Genomic DNA, 19,355 nt, shown 5'->3' on the forward strand with positions numbered 1-19,355 from the left:
CATACTAAAGCCCATCGGTGCGTCTGTCGCCGTGGATTGATTAATTATTTGCCTCTTTATGGGGAAAAGGTTCACAGTTTCCAGGATCCGCAGAATTCAATCGCCCCTCAAGCGTCCTGACCAAAAGCATGGAGCCCAATGTGAGTGACCCAGTCGTGAGCTGAAACTGCCCAGAACTAACTCTGGGACGTTTGGGTTTTGACAATTATAAGTTTGATTGAGTTCTATTCTGTACGAGTTATAACTATTTTAGTTGATTTCCATTGTATTTTTAAATTAGATTGGCCATCTCCAAGATCAGGTGTTCTGTACATTGGAGGAAGAAAGTAGCCTTTACTTCACCTACAGCGGCAAACCCAACTTACTCCAAGTGCTGGACCTTAGTTACGAGGCGAGTGACTTCTCTTGTTCGGAAGATCTAGATTCACTGTTAGCTAGCTATTTACTTAAAGCTGTTCTGTATTAAACAAGCGTAGAAGTACAATTTTAATGGTAACGTCTCTATTTTGAGAGACTGTTGATAACGATTTAATGTTGCATTGGACAAAATACGGGTGCGTGGAGGTTAGCGCGATGCTGTGACAGCTCGGGGCGTTTTGGAGTACGGTTCCGTCTATGCATCCTCCCCATAGATGCCCCGGTTTCCTTACACAGGCCAATTCGTCCCGTGATTAGGTTAGGGTTTGTCGGGATTGCTGGCGAGGTAGGGTTGGAAGGGCCGGAAGGACATACTCCGCGCTGTTTATTTATATGTACGTGAAATGGTGTAATTTAAACTTGGCTGTTTGGTGATGGCATCGTGACCACACTGAAGCAAGAGACACACAGAACTCTTCACTAATTGTCCTGAATGTTCATGTTTAATGGTAGAGAAACTAAATGCAGCAAGAGATGGATGCAAAGTTCTTCACGAACACTTTATCCGTTTGAGACAGGATAGGTGGTCTCTCTCGGACTGCATGCTGACTCCTTCCCGTTCCCCTCTCTCACCCTATCTCTTCACTTGCCCATCGCCTCTCTCTGGCGCTCCTTCCCCTTCCCTTTCTTCCGTGGTCTTCAACTCTCTCCTATCAGAATCCCCCCTCTCCAGCCGTCTATCTCTTTCACCATTCAACCTGCCAGCTCTTTCCTTCACCCCACCCCCTCTCCTGGTTACACCTATCACCTACCACCTTGTACTACTTCTTACTCTGATTTCTCATTTATTTTTACAGTCCTGATGGGGGGGTGGGGGGTCTCAGCCTGAAACGTCGACTATTTACTCCTTTACATACATGCTGCCTGGCCTGCTGAGTTCCTCCAGCATTTTGTATGTGATGCTTGCTCTTTGTTTACCGAAAGGCATCAATAACCAAAAGTGTTTGACATGGAATGCAGATGTTTCCGTACTCTCAAATCTTAAACAAATAAAACCAAATAATGTACTGGTAGTATGTTATGAAAACAGCACTGAACCTAACGGGTTAAGTAGGATTTAGAGAGAGAGAAATCTGGTCAACATTTCAAGCCAATGATCTTTGATAAGAATTCGAAAGTGATGAAAGTTCATTGACCTGAACTAACCTTGCCTCACTCCCTGTTCAGCCTTGCTCTCTGATCTGCTGAGTGTCTGCAGCATTTTTTAACTTTCACATTGCACGCATGTGCAGTACTCTACTCATATCTATGGGTTAGTCTGACGTTAGCCAGTTTCCAGAAAGTAAAATTATTGCGTCAACCCTTGTATTAAAGACTTTGTTAAAGGTTATTAGTAAGGAACTGTGTCTCAAGCTTGAAGATGGGGAATAAGTTCACTATTCAGAATACATGAAGTTTCCCATGTGAATGCATGTGGTATTATACCAGGATTTGCAGAAGCTAGTGACTGGGGAATTTTAAATGAGAAATGTGAAAGGTGGAAAATGTTCAATCTGAAGATGCAGGTGTACTATCCTTCAGTGATTTATGTAGCTGTTAACTAAATACAGTTACCAATTACAACTTCAAAAATAGTAAACAACAGGAATTCTGCAGATGCTGGAAATTCAAGCAACACACATCAAAGTTGCTGGTGAACGCAGCAGGCCAGGCAGCATCTATAGGAAGAGGCGCAGTCGACGTTTCAGGCCGAGACCCTTCGTCAGGACTAACTGAAGGAAGAGTGAGTAAGGGATTTGAGATCTTACTCCCTTACTCACTCTTCCTTCAGTTAGTCCTGACGAAGGGTCTCGGCCTGAAACGTCGACTGCGCCTCTTCCTATAGATGCTGCCTGGCCTGCTGCGTTCACCAGCAACTTTGATGTGTGTTGTTCAAAAATAGTAAATTGGCTTTAAAATTTCAAGACATCTTGTATTTTTAAAGGCATTGTATTAATTTAAATGTTCACTTTAATTTTATTTCACTACTGTTTGGCTTCACAATAATATATTATTGGGAAACATCTCTTCACCAATAGAACTGATTTGTGGATCACTGTACAATAGGCACCAGATGTGATTTTCAATCAAACTGATGTGGCTGCTTGTAAGCGTTTTGTAACTTGAGTCATTGTGACTAGCTGTTTTGATGCTGACCATTGTCATAAAACTTGCACCTGGAAAGATTTTCCTCTAAATTGAATTCTTATTTCATTAGATGCACATGAGACTGCAGGTGCTAGAATCTGGAGCAATGTACAAAACGCTGGAGGTATTTAGCATCAGGTAGCATCTACGGAGGGAAATGGACAGTCAACAGTCTACATCTCAACCTGATATGCTAACTGTTCATTTTCCACCTTAGCTGCTACCTGACTGGTTGAGTTCCTCCAGTATTCAGTGAGTTGCTCTTAGTTCATTAGGTTTAAAGAAATTATTTTTTTAAATTTCTATGCTTAGAAATGCTGCAGATATTTAAAATGATTTATATGTGAATGTTAAAATAGCTTTTTAGGGCTATATTTCAAGAGCGAGGTATTTAACAGCCCCCCTTATAGACTGGCATCCTATCCGGTGGGGGGAGGGGGGGATTCTCGTACTCTCAGTCACTTCACGGCCTGATGGGCCACAAGGCTCGGGACAGACTTTGACTTAAAGTAGCTTGATCTCGTAACTGTTCTTCAGTACTTTCTCCCTCTGCTGGATAGAGCAGGGATAGCGATTCCCTGGTGCTTCCACTCCACTGGTCTCCACATTCAACAACTCTTTCTTCACAATTGCCAACACCTCCAAGAAATTTCAGCACTGGACACATCCTTCCATCCCCTCACTCCCCTTGTAGCATTTAGAGAGAGGTTTACTTTTTGATTCCCTGGTCAGCTCTCTTTGCAGACCAGTCACTCTTTTGGCAGATCCCATGCAAATACAGGGTATACACTACCTGTCTTTTCACCTCTTCAGCTTACAGCAAACAAAATTCTCCTTCTAAGTGAAGCAGTAATTTATTTGCATTTTTTCCAATGGAGTCCTCCACAGTAAAGAAACCAAATGCAGGTCAGATGTTTGATGGGGAATCTGTGTTTAGTCTGCAGGAATGACCATGAGCTTCTTGTTGCCTTCCACTTTAATTCTCTGTCTCATTCCCATTTTGAAATATCTGTCTATGATCTCCTTCACTGTCAGAGTAAGGCCTAACACAAGCTCAAGAAATATTACCTCTTCTTTATTTGCATGCATTGCAGCCTTCCTGACTCAGTGTTAGTTTCTACAGCTTCAGTAAGCTCTCTTTGTCTCAGAAAGGACCAGGTCAACCATCTGTCATAGTAGTTCATGTTTTTCTCTTTATTAGCTTAACCAGACCAGTTGGACATGTGTTGCAATCCAGCAGTTCACAACTCCTACAAGTCAGGCAGCATCTATGAAGGGGAGATAAGCTGTGACATATTGGCCTGACATCAGGATCTGGTCAACTCCTTGGATGAAGCAGCAACATTCATCTCCTCCTTAGAGGTCACCACTTCAATCCAAGAGGAAGTGCCCAAGGTTTCCCCCATTTCTATTCTTAAGCAAAAGTGAAAGACTATATTATAGGTCAGTCTATTACTGAGTAGTGACATTGAAACATGACCACCTATCATTGAAAATCAGAGATAGCTAGGATTAATTTCAAGTAATTTGGCCAGCTCTCATGGAACATATAAAAGTACTCATTGTTGCATTGATTTGCAATAATGTGGAATCCAGTTTCCCATACTGCCGTCTGGTGGCACAATTGTAAAACTGCAGCAGTCTATTGGGACCAATTACATTATATAACAGTACATTAAATTAATGCAATAAACAACTATCATAACATTTAAAAAATTGAAGATATGACTGCAGATTGTAAATCAGATCTTGCCAAGGGGTGAGATTTAGCTTTAATCCATTTTGAGATAGAATATCATCTTAATATGCAATGGAGTTCCTGAATCAGGATCTCTAAAATGGTAACAATTAATACCCGAAAAAACTGAAATTCTTTTTAGTTTATGTATATAGCTGTATATAGCTCTTTTTATGGTATGTTGTAAATAATATTGAAAAATAGAATATTTTATTCTTATTTTCTGAAGAAACCACTGCAGATTGGAGTAGATTTCTGCATTATCATAACCTTACATCAAAAGGCATTCTTCATGGATAACACTGGCAATCATTTTAAAAACTTTGGAGGATATTTTTGTCAAACAGTATAGGCAATTTTTCCACATTTGCCTGCAATATGTTCGCTATTATTCGTGCAAGAGCCTATGACTGTCTTTTTTAATAAAAAGGATGTTTAACCAAGCCTAGTCCTACCTAAACCACTATCACATAAACGTACATTGCAACAAAAGTAAAATCAGGCCAATGAGTTTCCCATCTTAGTCAAGGCACAGAGAATGGACAACTGTAGCAAACCACCAATGCCCTGCCTGTGATCAGCTAAATAAAAACACTTATGGGAGAATGCAATTTGAGAAGGAAAAGCAAAGGTCAGATGTATCAGAGTTACAGTGGAGTGAAGAGAACTACAGAGGTGTGAGAGACAGAGCTGGCCAAAATTGTTTGGAAGGTAACACTACCAGGGATGACGGCAGAACAGCAATAGCTCAAGTCAGGGAGCAGGATAGATACATTCCAAAGAACAAGAAGTATTCTAAAAGCAGGATGACACAACTGTGGCTGACAAAGGATGTCAAAACCAACATAAAAATCAAAGACAGAGCATATAATAGAGCAAAAATAGTGGGAAGCTTTTAAAAACCAACAGAAGGCAACAAAAAAAATCATAAAGAAGGAAAAGATGGAATATAAAAGTAAGCCAGGCAATAATATTAAAGAGGATACCAAAAGTTTCTTCAGGTATATGAAGAGTAAACGAGACGAGAGAGTAGATATCGGACCACTGGAAAATGATGCTGGAGAGGTAGTAATGGGATACAAGAAAATGGCGGATGCACTGAATAAGTATTTTGCATTAGTCTTCACTGTAGAAGGACTAGCAGCGTGCCAGAAGTTCAAGAATCGGGGGAAAACGCGAGTGAAGGTGGCAATACTAGGAAGAAGGTGCTTGAGAAAGAGAAAAGTCTGAGGGTAGATAATTCCCCTGGACCAGATGATCTACTGTTCTGAAGGAGGTGGCTGAAGAGATTGTGGTGTTCCACGGGGGCCTGTGTTGGGACCACTTCTTTTTACATTATATGGCAAAGACCTGTATATCAGAATTGATGGCTTTATGGCCGAGTTTGCAGAAGGAGCAGATAGTGTTGAGGCAGCAGAGAGGCTACAGAAGGTCTTAGACAGATTAAAAGAATGGGCAAAGAAATGGCAGATGGAATATAGTATTGGGAAATATATAGTCATGCACTTTAGTAGAAGAAATAAAAGGATAAACTGTTTTCTAAATGGAGAGAAAATTAAGATATCTGAGGTGCAACGGAACTTGGGAGACCTTGTGCAGGATTCCCTGAAGGTTAATTTTCAGGTTGAGTCGGTGATGAGGAAGGCAAATGCAATGTTAGCATTCATTTTGAGAGATCTAGAATATAAAAGCAAGGATGTAATGTTGAGCTTTATAAGACACTGGTGAGGCCTCACTTGGAATATTGTAAATAGTTTTGGGCCTCTTATCTTAGAAAAGATATGCTGACATTGGAGAGGGTTCAAAGGAGGTTCATGAAAAGGATTCTGGGGTTGAAAGGATTATCATATGAGGTGTGTTTGATGGCTCTGGGCCTGTCCTCACTGGAATTCAGAAGAATGGGGGGTGGGGGGAATCTAATTGAAACATATTGAATGGTGAAAGGCCTTGGTAGAGCAAATGTGGAGAGGATATGTCCTGTGGTGGAGAGAATACAGCCTAAGAATAGAAGAACATCCATTTAGAATGGAGATGAGGAGGAATTTCTATCACCAGAGAGGGTGAATCTGTGGGATTTGTTGCCACAGGTGGCTGTGGAGGGCAAAGATTGGCTAAATTAAAAGCAGAGGTTGATAGGTTCTTGATTGGTCAGGGCATAAAGGGTTACGGGTAGGAAGCAGGAGATTGGGGCTAAGAGGGAAATGGATCAGCCATGATACAAAGGCAGAGCAAACTCAATGTGCCAAATGTCCTATGGACCTAGTCATATGGACATTCCTCAACAGTCTAACTCAAGTGTGTTATAACAAACGGTAATTGGGCCATTACTAGAGTCTGATGTGCTTTACAGTGTTGTCCGGAAATCGTGTTTCAAGACAATATTTTAATTTGTTTTTCTTGGCTACCAATTGCAGGTTAACACTGCTGCACAGATCCCCTGGTATGAAAAACTGGCGGAACTACAAATGCCATGGGAATGGAACTCAAGTTCAGATGGGCAAATAATAGCATTGAAGAATTTAAATCTTAAAGTCAAAAGTGGGCAAATGTTGGCTATTATAGGGAGTTCCGGTAAGAGTAGTACAAATTAATGATATCTTTTTGTAATCGGTTTTCTAATTGTGTGATATATATATACATTTGTATACAAATGTATACATTTGTGAATGAAAGACAATGTTCTGAGCACCTTAATTTGTGACGAGGGCAAGCCCTGCTTCAGTTCACAAAGCAATCTCTTCTCATCCCTAATTATCATTTTTTAATCTTTCTCCTCACATTCCCATTAGCTCTAGGTTCTGCCGTTCAACCTCACACTCAGGGGAGTTTACAGTGACCAGTCTTTGGGATATGGGAGGAGGTTTTCCCCTCCCTGGGCCTAGACAGCAAATAATATTCTGTATTCATGATGGCGATTAATGTGGCACAGGTAGAAGGTGAGACCACCCCTCACTAAATGTCCATAATTTAAGAAAGTGCATAACTTTTAGTTTCAGATTGTGTTCTTGTTTCTTTCCTGTGGCAGAATCTCTATTCTCTGGACTCTTCCCTTCTCTGCAAATTAAAACTCACATCTTCTCATTTTCCCAGCTTTGATGAAGTGTCCTTGAGCGGAAAAATCAATTCTATTTTTTTACCGAATGATGTAACTGTCTTTGTTATTTTAATTTCAGGTTCCTAACATAAGCGATTTTTGGATCTGTTTACTTTTTGTAACATAGCTGTTTAGAAAGTTATTCTAGACTGGAATAGACTTTGGATGTGGAACACTGTGATCTGATGTAACTGCAGACTGTGTTTACAGCTGCAGAAGGGGAATGGTTTTCTGGTCATGAGTATCTGATGGACCACACAATTAGGTCTGCCTAATCAATAATTGAATAGTCTACCATCATTAATGGTCAATTGTTTAAGAAACTTTACCTCTAGCTGAGTCAGAGCTCTCTAGAAAACTTATTGAATAAATTTTTAAAATGTGCAGCCAATATTTGAAATATGGAAAATAACGTTTATGTTATTCTAGATACTGCAGTTTTGTCAATTGGATTTTTTAAGGCCAGAAATTTTAGGCTTAGTGACACAACTACCTGTATGTTAACTGGAGTGCTTCCCAATTTGCTGAGCTTTATAACAGTTGTTTCAAACTTCTGCTAATATTAATGCATTGATTTGATATTCTCACCATCTTTAATCCACACACAGCCAATTCCTGCAGATGGCAATGAAACAGCATCGTCCTTTCTTAATTTTAAATGAATACTAGTTACTTAAAGGAAAAACACACTATTATCCTATGAACATGTTGGAAATTTACTTGATAATGCTCCTTAAAGTAAGTTAAACAATAGTAGTTATTATTTAGTAATTTGTGGATGGATATGAATCTATGTGTCTATGACTCGTAAACAGGATGTGGGAAAACATCTTTACTTGACATCATTACCTGCAGAGATGAAGGAGGGAGAAGCAAATCAGGAAAAATATTGCTCAATGGAACTCCAGTCAACGAGCAACTGGTTAAAAAATGTATTGCGCATGTGCGACAAGATGACCGATTGTTACCCAACCTCACTGTAAGAGAAACATTTAACTTTGTTGCAAAGTTACGTCTTCCAAAAGACTTCACTGAAGAACAGAGAAATAGAAGGGTAAGATTCGTAGAAATTCAAAACACAGAGAGAGCTTAGTCTTTTATCTGTTGTTAATGACTCTTTGAAAGTATAATTCAAAATTAATGTCACTGATCTGTCCGATTGTTCTACAGCTTGTGCTGCAAGGTGTTATTTCATAATCCTCACCACACTTCCAAAATAACAGTTCTGTGTGGCACTGAGAATCACAGAGACATGAAGATCACAGCTTCCATCTTTGCCGTGTCCTGATCTTTCTGTCAGGGAGGGGAAAAAATATCAGCCACGATTTCTATGTCAGGTTGTCTTAGTGGTGCCTGTAAAGTGCACAGGTGACCCCTGCATTACAGCAGTTTAGATAACAGAAATTCACCTGTACAGGGTTCACAAATCACCAGCAAAAAAAATCTGAGATATTGGATAAAAATTTTCTCTCATAGAATGCGTGTCAATTTTGGTCCTTTTTTATGAAAAGAAACTGGATGACAAAGAATTATCAGACTTGGTTGTAATCTCACAATGTTAACCAATAGTATCAACTTAACACATGATGATTTGATGCATCCAAGTAAGTCACATATGGATCCGTGTTAGAAAGGATACTTGTTATTTTCTCAGTTAAAATGAAGTCTTTTTTTTACAAAAATCTGATAGTTTTGTGGTCACTTACCAGGAATAGTTTTTGCAAATTCTCAAACATGGATTATTAATTCAGTAACATAACATTTGCATAGACATCACTGTTATGCCTTTTTAACATTAAGTTAGAATTGTTAAATATCTCTGTGTACAATAATTTCATTTTCCGAGTGTGAAAGATGTTGTGGCAAAGGGTTTGAGCATTTTCCATTTCACATTTGAGTACTGATCACTTGGTGTCGTGCAAGGAGACACAAATCCAAACTGCATTATTCCAATCAAGTAGATACCCTCTATTTCATCAAAAAGGCAGTTTTCATTTTCGCATGTCTGGTATTCTGAAGATTTTTCTAATGAGGTCATAACTCTTGTACCAAGTTATGAGTAGTTTTAAGCCACCAGTTTGTCTATTTTAATTGGAACCAAAGTAAGTAGTTATGAGGCAGATGAATCACCCTGTTATTCTGTGCTCATCCCTATGAACATTTGTATACAGTATATTAGGATTTTTAAAAAACATTTAAAAACTTGTGTTCTTATTTCAAGTAGAATTCTGTTAGTCCAATATGCTTGAAAGTGCCAGATTTTTTTTAGACAATTGGATCTTCTTCCAATTGATATCCAAACAAAGTTTTAATTTGTTTGTTTGTCTGTCAGTCAATCTATTTACTGTATTAATTTAGGGAAACTGCACGGTAACAGGCCCTTCCCAACAAGCCTGTGCCACTCAGTCAAACCCGTGTGTTACGCATAAGTACAATAACATTTCCTGTGAACCCAATAAGTATAAAGGAAGCACAGGAATGGACCCAGTGAGTTTATAGGAAACATGGGAATCAGGAAAGGGCCCAGTGAGTTTACAGGAAACATGGGAATCAGGAATGGACCCAGTGAGTTTACAGGAAACATGGGAATCAGGAAAGGGCCCGGTGAGTTTATAGGAAACATGGGAATCAGGAAAGGGCCCAGTGAGTTTACAGGAAACATGGGAATCAGGAATGGACCCAGTGAGTTTATAGGAAACATGGGAATCAGGAAAGGGCCCAGTGAGTTTACAGGAAACATGGGAATCAGGAATGGACCCAGTGAGTTTACAGGAAACATGGGAATCAGGAATGGACCCAGTGAGTTTACAGGAAACATGGGAATCAGGAAAGGGCCCGGTGAGTTTACAGGAAACATGGGAATCAGGAATGGACCCAGTGAGTTTACAGGAAACATGGGAATCAGGAAAGGGCCCGGTGAGTTTACAGGAAACATGTGAATCAGGAAAGGGCCCGGTGAGTTTACAGGAAACATGGGAATCAGGAAAGGGCCCAGTGAGTTTACAGGAAACATGGGAATCAGGAAAGGGCCCAGTGAGTTTACCAGAAACATGTGAATCAGGAAAGGGCCCAGTGAGTTTACAGGAAACATGTGAATCAGGAATGGGCCCGGTGAGTTTATAGGAAACATGGGAATCAGGAAAGGGCCCAGTGAGTTTACAGGAAACATGGGAATCAGGAATGGACCCAGTGAGTTTACAGGAAACATGGGAATCAGGAATGGACCCAGTGAGTTTACAGGAAACATGGGAATCAGGAAAGGGCCCGGTGAGTTTACAGGAAACATGGGAATCAGGAATGGACCCAGTGAGTTTATAGGAAACATGGGAATCAGGAAAGGGCCCAGTGAGTTTACAGGAAACATGGGAATCAGGAAAGGGCCCGGTGAGTTTACAGGAAACATGTGAATCAGGAATGGGCCCGGTGAGTTTACAGGAAACATGGGAATCAGGAAAGGGCCCAGTGAGTTTACAGGAAACATGGGAATCAGGAAAGGGCCCAGTGAGTTTACCAGAAACATGTGAATCAGGAAAGGGCCCAGTGAGTTTACAGGAAACATGTGAATCAGGAATGGGCCCGGTGAGTTTATAGGAAACATGGGAATCAGGAAAGGGCCCAGTGAGTTTACAGGAAACATGGGAATCAGGAATGGACCCAGTGAGTTTATAGGAAACATGGGAATCAGGAAAGGGCCCAGTGAGTTTACAGGAAACATGGGAATCAGGAAAGGGCCCAGTGAGTTTACAGGAAACATGGGAATCAGGAAAGGGCCCAGTGAGTTTACCAGAAACATGTGAATCAGGAAAGGGCCCAGTGAGTTTACAGGAAACATGGGAATCAGGAAAGGGCCTAGTGAGTTTCCAGGAAACATGGGAATCAGCCCCAATGAACCATATGCTGATCCATAAGGATTTACATTTAGCAGATGATCAGAGCTTTATGTAAAGTTATGTTGCCTTTGTGATTTAATGAAGATCAGACTGTAATAGTTAAAGAAACAATAGTAATAACAGTAGTAGGGGCAGCCGTCGATCCCAGGGGATCATGGGTTTGCGCCTCTGGTGGACTGAAGAACCGGCTGTTGCCCATGCAGCGGGCTCCCCCCTCTCCACGTCACTGATGGAGACCAAGGGAAGGGCAAGTGCCAATAGAGCTTGGCACCAGTGTTGTCACAGAGGTTGCCAGAGTGAAGTTGTAAACAACATCAAACTGCCTTGGGGAGCCTGGCTCCAGATTTCTGCCTCGGGGTTTATTCCCGAAGCGTTTCCCATGGGTGGGTATGGCCGCAAGGCAGCGGTTGTTTAAAGTCAGAGTTTTCCTTCTCCTAGGTGGGCTGCCATCCAAGGCTGATGAGGCCCTATCTGCCCGAAGCAACTGGATTTGAGGTGCCAGTGGTCTGCCTTTGACCCTTCTCTTGTCAGTAGAAACAGTTCCGCTGGGCCTAGTAGCTAAGCCACACGTGAAGGCCAAGAGTTGGACTTGGTTGTCAGCAGCTGTTAGAGCTGCATGCCATTTGGAGCACTTTATAGGTAGTGGGAGCTTATCCCCACTACCACCCACCTTAGGAACCGAAGAAACAATAGAGTAATTGGTAACTATTAAAGTGGTTTCTTACATTTCTCAGGTAGAGGATGTTATAGCAGAACTCCGACTGAGACAATGTGCAAATACTAGAGTGGGGAATTACTTAATTCGAGGAGTCTCTGGAGGAGAGCGGCGTCGAGTGAGCATTGGAGTTCAGCTTCTGTGGAATCCTGGTAAACAAATTACTGTCACATTACTATCTCTAAAAGTGCTGAGATCTTTACCTGAAGCTATTGCTACCAACCAGCTTAGATATTGAGAAGCGTTCATTGCTAGTAGCGTTTATATGACTGATTTTTACGTTTTCTTGATCATAACTTCATTCACCTTCCCCATTGCTTAGGTTTGGCCAAATTTCTGATTCACCTGGGAAAGCCTGTCTGCTATTCCATGACTTTACCCCCTGTGCACCAGTCACTAACATGGAGAACAGTTATTAGTTTACATCCATAGAATTGCCTTCATCAATAGGGTGTATGATTTTTCTCCAAGAATTCCAATACCTTTGTTAAAAATGATCTCCCTCCCATGAATAAATAATTATGCATATCTTCCAAAGGTTTGTCAGGCTAAGTTGTTTTCTTCCAAGTTACCTGTTAAAGTATCATAAGGCAGTGACATCAGTCTATAATTTCCTGGAATTTTCCAATCTGAAAAATTGTTTTCACGTATTAGCTGTTTTCCAAACCTTGGGCACTATGCCCTTTTCTGATTATTCTGTAAAGAGTTAAAAAGGATATCACTGCTTTTGCAAGCTGATTTTCTTTTGTATCAACTTAACTTGAAGGTCGCATGCTGATCTGACCATCAGTTTATCAGAGATTCACCCTTTCTGAAACTTTTTATTTCCATGGATACATTTTTGTTTCCTTACCATCCATGACATCCAAAAAAAAGGTAGATTTCACATTGTATGCATTCAATTATGTGCCTCAAGAGGCAATTCATTTCTTATATTTTCCATTCCTTCCTGCAATTTAATCTTTATGATCTTTCAGTGTCACCCCATACTTGACATTAACTTTGTTTACTACATGACGCTGTCTGTAAGGAGTTTGTATCTTCTCCCAGTGACCGTGTGGGTTTCCTCTGGGTGCTCCAGTTCCCCTCCACAGTCCAAAGACGTAGCAATTGATAAGTTAATTAGTCATTGTAAGTTATCCCATGATCAGGAGACAATCGAAGGTTGTTGGGCAGCACGGCTCAAAGGGCTAGAAAGGGCTAGAAAGAAATAAATAAATACTAATCTATTCATTTTGATTCAGTACATTGGCAGTGATTTTAGAATATATTATTTGCTTCCCTAATTCCTCACAATATTTGTTTTATTACTTTCTTTGATGTGTTTAAGAAATTACCTGCCATTTAGATGTTGATATCCTTTGATGTGCTACTTGACAAGACTCAGATCACTCTCAGGACTCTAATCATCACTTATTTCTGTATTTAATACCTGTTTATTGGGTCTGGGGACTCATGAGATTTGCTGTGCATTTCACTGGTGTATTGGGGAATGCTCCATATCACTGATATTGGTCAATACTGGGAAAAATCAAAATAGTAAAGACATTTTGAAAAGCTAAAACAAAATAAAACAAAATTGAATAAAAAATTAAAAAGATTTAATAGATGCTTTACATCAAAATTGGAAAAATGTGTAGAAAAAAAATTACTTGGGAGTCATTAAGACTGATGTGATAAACTTGTGCTAAAAGCATTTACATAGGTATCTGGAAAGATTAATATGAAAAACAGACCAATAGGTGAGCTTTACCTATTTTTGGTTAGGTTGACGTGACTTTTCATGTTCTGGGAGTCTTGCACAATTTTTAAAGTTTGGGTGTAAAGAGTCTTGTGATAATGAGAATTATTTATCCCATCAAATTCTTTCCAGAGAGTGTGGCATCTGCACACTTCAGTCAAACACCAAATGATCCTTATCCCCAGTACTAGAGGTATCTTAAAGAATTGCAAGTAATTTTTTGATGAATCTGGAAGGAGTGTTTGGGACCCCAGATCTCTCCTTAGCCTCTTAAATTATTGGAGCTAATGGCATGCTGTCTTTTGGATAAGTACTTTTGGACTTTGAGCTGAATTGAACAGTGTCACATCAAAATGGCGGCCATATTATTTCTGACAACAGCTGTTGTAATGATTCTGCTTTACGCCTCCTCTGAACCAGCACTTACCTTCTTCATAAAGACAAGAGATTCTGCAGATGTTGGAAATTCAGAGTGCTGGAGGAGCTCATCAGGTCAGGTAGCATCTATGGAAAGGAATAAACAGTCAACGTTTCAGATCGAACCCTTATATTAGGACTGGAATGAAAGGGTGAAGAAACCAGAATAAGAAGGTGGTGAGAGGGGAGGGAATACAAGCTAGAAGGTGATAGGTAAAGCTGGATGGTTGGGAGAGGTGGGGGGTGCGAATGAAGTGAGAAACTGGGAGGTGATAAATGCAAAAGGGACAGAGCTGAAAAAGAAGAAGGAATCTTATATGAGAGGAGAGTTTACCATGGGAGAAAGGGAAGGAAGGTGACAATAGGGGAGGTAATAAGCAGGTGAAGGGAAAAGAAGAGTAAGGCAGCCAGAGTGGGGAATGGAAGAAGAGGAAAGGAAGGGGGGTGGAGCGGGTTAGGTTAGAAACTTATCAGAAGTTAGAGAAATTGATGTTTATGTCATGAGTTTGGAAGCTGTCCAAACAGAATATGAGGTTTTGCTCCTCCACCCTGAGGGTGGCCTCATCGTGGCAGTAGAGGAGGCCGTGGACTGACTTGTCAGACTGGGAATTGGAATTAAAATTGTTTGCCAATAGGAAATGTTGCCTGTTGAGGATGGGGCGAAGGTCCACAAATCTAACCATCACTTTTGCTTTTAAGTTCTTCTGTCCTCCATATTATCAAAACCTTTTCCTGATATTCATGAAAATAAAAAAGAAAGCTGCAGATGCTGTAAATCTAAAGTAATGAAAATAAAAATTGACAATACTCAGCAAGTCAGGCCACATCTCTAGGAAGAGAATTGGAGCTAATTTTTCTCTTCCCATAGATGTGGTCTGATCAGCAGAGTATTTCCAGAATTTTCTGTTTTTACTTCTCTATTATTTTCTCCTTCCAGACTTCATTCCCTTGACTTAAAGTCTCATCCTTTTTCCCAGATTAATTTCAAGTTGTTGACCTGAAACATTAATTTTGTTTCTCTCCACAGAGATGCTAACTGATGTGCAGTGTATTTCTAGTAATCTCTGTAAAACATTTAAATATTCAGTATTGCCACTACCTTCATATTACATCAGTTTAATGCCTATATCAATCCTTTCTAATTACAGTGGCATACAGCAGGGGCCCCCAACCTTTTTTATGCCATGGACCCCTACCATTAACCGCAGGGTCCGTGATCCCAGGTTGGGAACCCCTGTCTTACAATGAAATACGAGCTCCTCCAGTATTGAAAGAAAAGCCACTATTTAAACTGATTTCTTGGTTTCATTTACTGTTTTTTTTTGTCATTCTAGGTATTTTAATATTAGATGAGCCTACGTCTGGACTTGATAGTTTTACAGCACACAACTTGGTGATGACTCTCTCAAGACTTGCCAGAGGAAATCGACTGATCCTAATGTCAATCCATCAGCCACGATCGGACATATTTCACTTATTCGATCTGGTAGTTCTCCTTTCTTCAGGATTAACAGCCTATTGTGGGACAGCTAGGGATATGATTCCCTACTTTACCTCCATTGGACATCCCTGTCCAAGGTTTTGCAATCCTTGTGATTTTTACGGTAAGTAAATAAATATACTGGTAGTAGTTCCCTATGGTAATTACAACATGTTAGACCAGGGGTTCCCAACCTTTTTAATGCCATGGACCAATACCATTAATCAAGGGGTCCCTGGACACCAGGTTGGGAAATCTTCATTAGACTGAAATCAAAAGTATGAAAGTTATACTTTTTCAGTTATATCACTGGCTCCATGACAGTGATAGAGAATAAGAAGCTTTACGACGTCAAGCATGTGTGAACTATTCACAGTAATTCTCATTATAGTAGCTTTTATCCATCCTTGTTATTACCTCAAGCATTGACAACCTTTCAGAGGCCGTAAAATGAAAAGAGCGGGAAAGTGCTGAAAATGTTCATTAGCCCAGTCAGCATCTGAAAGCGAATATGGGTTAATGTTTCTTCTACAGCCATGAGCAGAACTTCTGAAGTATATCCCTTTTTGTTCTGGCACAGTTCAGTTTAAATTTAAATATCTATCCAAATGTTTCCGGGTGGTGTGGTGGCCCACCAGTTGGAGCTGCACCCTCACAGCATCTGGTTATTTGCTTATTGAGACACAGTGCTGAATAGGTGTTACCAGCTGCCCAGCAATCCCCCAATTTAATCCGAGCCTAATCACAGGACAATTTACAGTGACCAATTAACCTACCAACCAGTACGTCTTTTACTGTGGGAGGGAACTGGAGCATCTGGTGGAAAGCCATGTAGACACAAGGAGAATGTACAAACTCCTTACTGACAGGAATTGAACCCAGGTCGCTGGTACTGTAAAGCATTGTGCCACTGTGGTGCTGACCCCAAGTAATGTCCTCATGGAGTTTGTACGTTCTCCCTGTGACCACATGGATTTCTGTAAATTGCTCCAGTTTCGTGCCACGTATCAAAGATGTACCAGTAGGTTGAATGGCTTCTTGTGTAGGCAACTGACAAAAGGATTAAAGGTGTGAATGGGCACATCAGGCAGAATAAGTTGAAGGGGCAAAGAGAAATGAGAATGGAACTGATGGGATTGTTCTGTGAAAAGCTGGCATGGATTTGGTGGGCTTGTAAATGAATGCCTTGAATGTCTTGTATATCACAATAAGTCGGTAAATAAATCCTAACAACCCTATCTATATTAAATTTGAGATAATGGGAGTGACTTTAATTATAGAGTTGTGCACTGGGTGTTCATTAGTTTAAGTGTATTTGCTCTTCTAATACCATGCTTAAATACCAGTAGAACCCTGTGAACCAGCTTGCTCCCCAGGATCATCACAGCATTATTGAGCTTTGAGAGCCTCCCAGTGGCATTGCTTGACCACAATACAGAGGATGGTTTCCATAGAATCACTACAAATTATTATGAGAAGCAGCCATCGAGGTACTGAAGGTTGAAGTATTCCTGTTCGGTATGAATCCATAATTTAGATGTTTGAAAACTCCATCTTATCTCAAAACTCTGCTACAACAAATGAGGTCTGCTGGATCAATATTCAGAGAAAATCCAAGTCTAGGAGTCAGTGGATTTGCCTCTTGTTTGTTGTCCCAAATACCCCAGCAAAGTGCCTTTTTGGTCACGTTCTGTGACCTCTCACATTGTAGAACATAGAACGGTACAGCACAGTTCAGATGTGATGTTGTGCCAACTGAAATAAACCTACTCCACAGTCCACTCTAACTCTTCCCTCCTACACAGCCCATAACCCTCAATTTTTCTTTCATCTATGTACATATGTAGGAGTTTCTTAAAAATTCCTAATGCATGAGCCTCTACCACCACGGCCCAACAATATATTACAAACACCGACCATTCTTTGTGTGAAAAAAGCAGCCTACCTTTGACATCTCCCCTAAACATAGCTCTACGCACCCTAAAACCATAATCTCTAGTATTAGCCATTACCATCCTTGGAAAAATGTTCTGGATGTCCACTCTGTCTATGCTTCTCATAATTTTATACACCTCTGTGAAGTTGACCTTCATTATCCTTAGCTCCAAAAAGGAAAGTCCTAGTTCACTCAAACTTCCTTCAAAAGACATGTTCTCAAATCTAGGCAGCATCCTGATAACAAACAAGAGAAATTTTGCAGATGCTGGAAATCCTAGCAATACACACAAAATGTCTGGTCTGCTGAGTTCCTCCAGTATTTTGTGAGCATCCTGATATAAATTTCCTTTGCACTGTCTCTAAAACTTCCACATCCTTCCAAAACAAGGCAAATAAAACTGAACACAATGCTCCATGTGTGGCCTATGATGGCCAATACACCACATACTTTATTAACCACCCAATCAACTTTGAGGGGTCTATGAACTTGAACTCCAAGTTCCTCAACACTGCTAAGAGTCCTGCCATTAACCTTGTATCCGGCTTTCAGTTCCATCTTCCAAAGTGTGTCACTTCAAACTGTTACAGGTTTAACTCCATCTGCCACTTCTCAGCCCAGTCTGCATCATCTATTTCCCTTTGTAACCTATGACAACCTTCTGCACTATCCACAACACTGCCAACCTTCATGTCATAAGCATTATGCTCCACCTGCTGCCAAATCTGGAGTTGGCTGTTCTTGATTCCAGCTTATGTCTGCACATTTACAATGAACCTCCACGTTGAACTGTCTGTGGTCAAAGGTCTCTTGCAATAAGCTGATCTATATCAGCATTTATAAAACACATTCCCCCTGCCATTTGTCAGCAAATTCTCTCCTTGTGACATTGTAAAATAATTAATCAGAACATTCACATATAAGTTTGACTTAGTGGCTTTCAATTGTCATTAGTGAAGCCATGAATCACCAACAGACAGCCATCAGTTTTCAAAAGTATTCATTATTCAGTCTCAGTTCTCATTTCCTTGTCATGTGGAGACATATTAGTTAAACCAACAGCTATACTGTAGTTTTCACATCCCTTTCAGTATTACCCACAGTACATTATATCTAATTAAGTAATCTTTGAAATGTACCCAAATTTGCAGTGGAAGAATTCTGTCATGATATCTTGCAAATAATTTTTTTCTTTGCAAAAACAAAAGCAGAAACCAGAATTACTTTCTTTCTGTTCCCGTTGAGGAAGGTGATCAGACTACCCTGGGAGAGGGGCACAAGGAAGCTAGTAACACACATAAAAGTTGCTGGTGAATGCAGCAAGCCAGGCAGCATCTCTAGGAAGAGGTGCAGTCGACGTTTCAGGCCGAGACCCTTCGTCAGGACAGTGTGTTGCTTGAATTTCCAGCATCTGCAGAATTCCTGTTGTTTACAAGGAAGCTAGTTCTGGTTTCTGCTTTTGTTTTCCCAATGAAAACATTTCCCCAATACAGTATTGCCACAACCAGGGTTATCAATGACAGGTGATATATTGAATAGCTTTTACTCATCGTTGATTTCCCACCAATAATTGATTTCTCCACCACATACCTATAGAGATTAGTCAAAGTTATAGATGTCATACAACTCCTAAGGAAGTGGAGGCACTGCCGTGCTTTCTTCATAATTGCACCTACGTGCTGGACCCAAGACAGGCCCTCTGAAATGAAAAATCCTTGAATGGAAAATCTTACAAAAAGTAGTGGACATAGCCTAGTCCATCACAGATAAATCTGCCCCCACCATTCAGCAAATCTACAT

The 19,355-nt window shown here is 40.4% G+C and overlaps 1 protein-coding gene across 1 annotated transcript in view; it reads left to right on the top strand.

The window, feature by feature from the left end:
• The window catches only part of abcg8 (ATP-binding cassette, sub-family G (WHITE), member 8), a 58,895-nt gene continuing 39,540 nt past the window's right edge, over positions 1–19,355 (top strand). The window contains exons 1-6 of the mRNA XM_063055648.1: positions 1–140; positions 281–391; positions 6,697–6,853; positions 8,192–8,430; positions 12,001–12,133; positions 15,474–15,743. Of these exons, the coding sequence (XP_062911718.1) occupies positions 129–140; positions 281–391; positions 6,697–6,853; positions 8,192–8,430; positions 12,001–12,133; positions 15,474–15,743 (922 nt within the window). The 5' untranslated portion in view covers positions 1–128. The remainder of the gene's footprint in view (positions 141–280; positions 392–6,696; positions 6,854–8,191; positions 8,431–12,000; positions 12,134–15,473; positions 15,744–19,355) is intronic.

This window comes from Mobula hypostoma, chromosome 8 (assembly GCF_963921235.1).
Source record: "Mobula hypostoma chromosome 8, sMobHyp1.1, whole genome shotgun sequence".
In the NCBI taxonomy this organism is placed as follows: Eukaryota; Metazoa; Chordata; class Chondrichthyes; order Myliobatiformes; family Myliobatidae; genus Mobula; species Mobula hypostoma.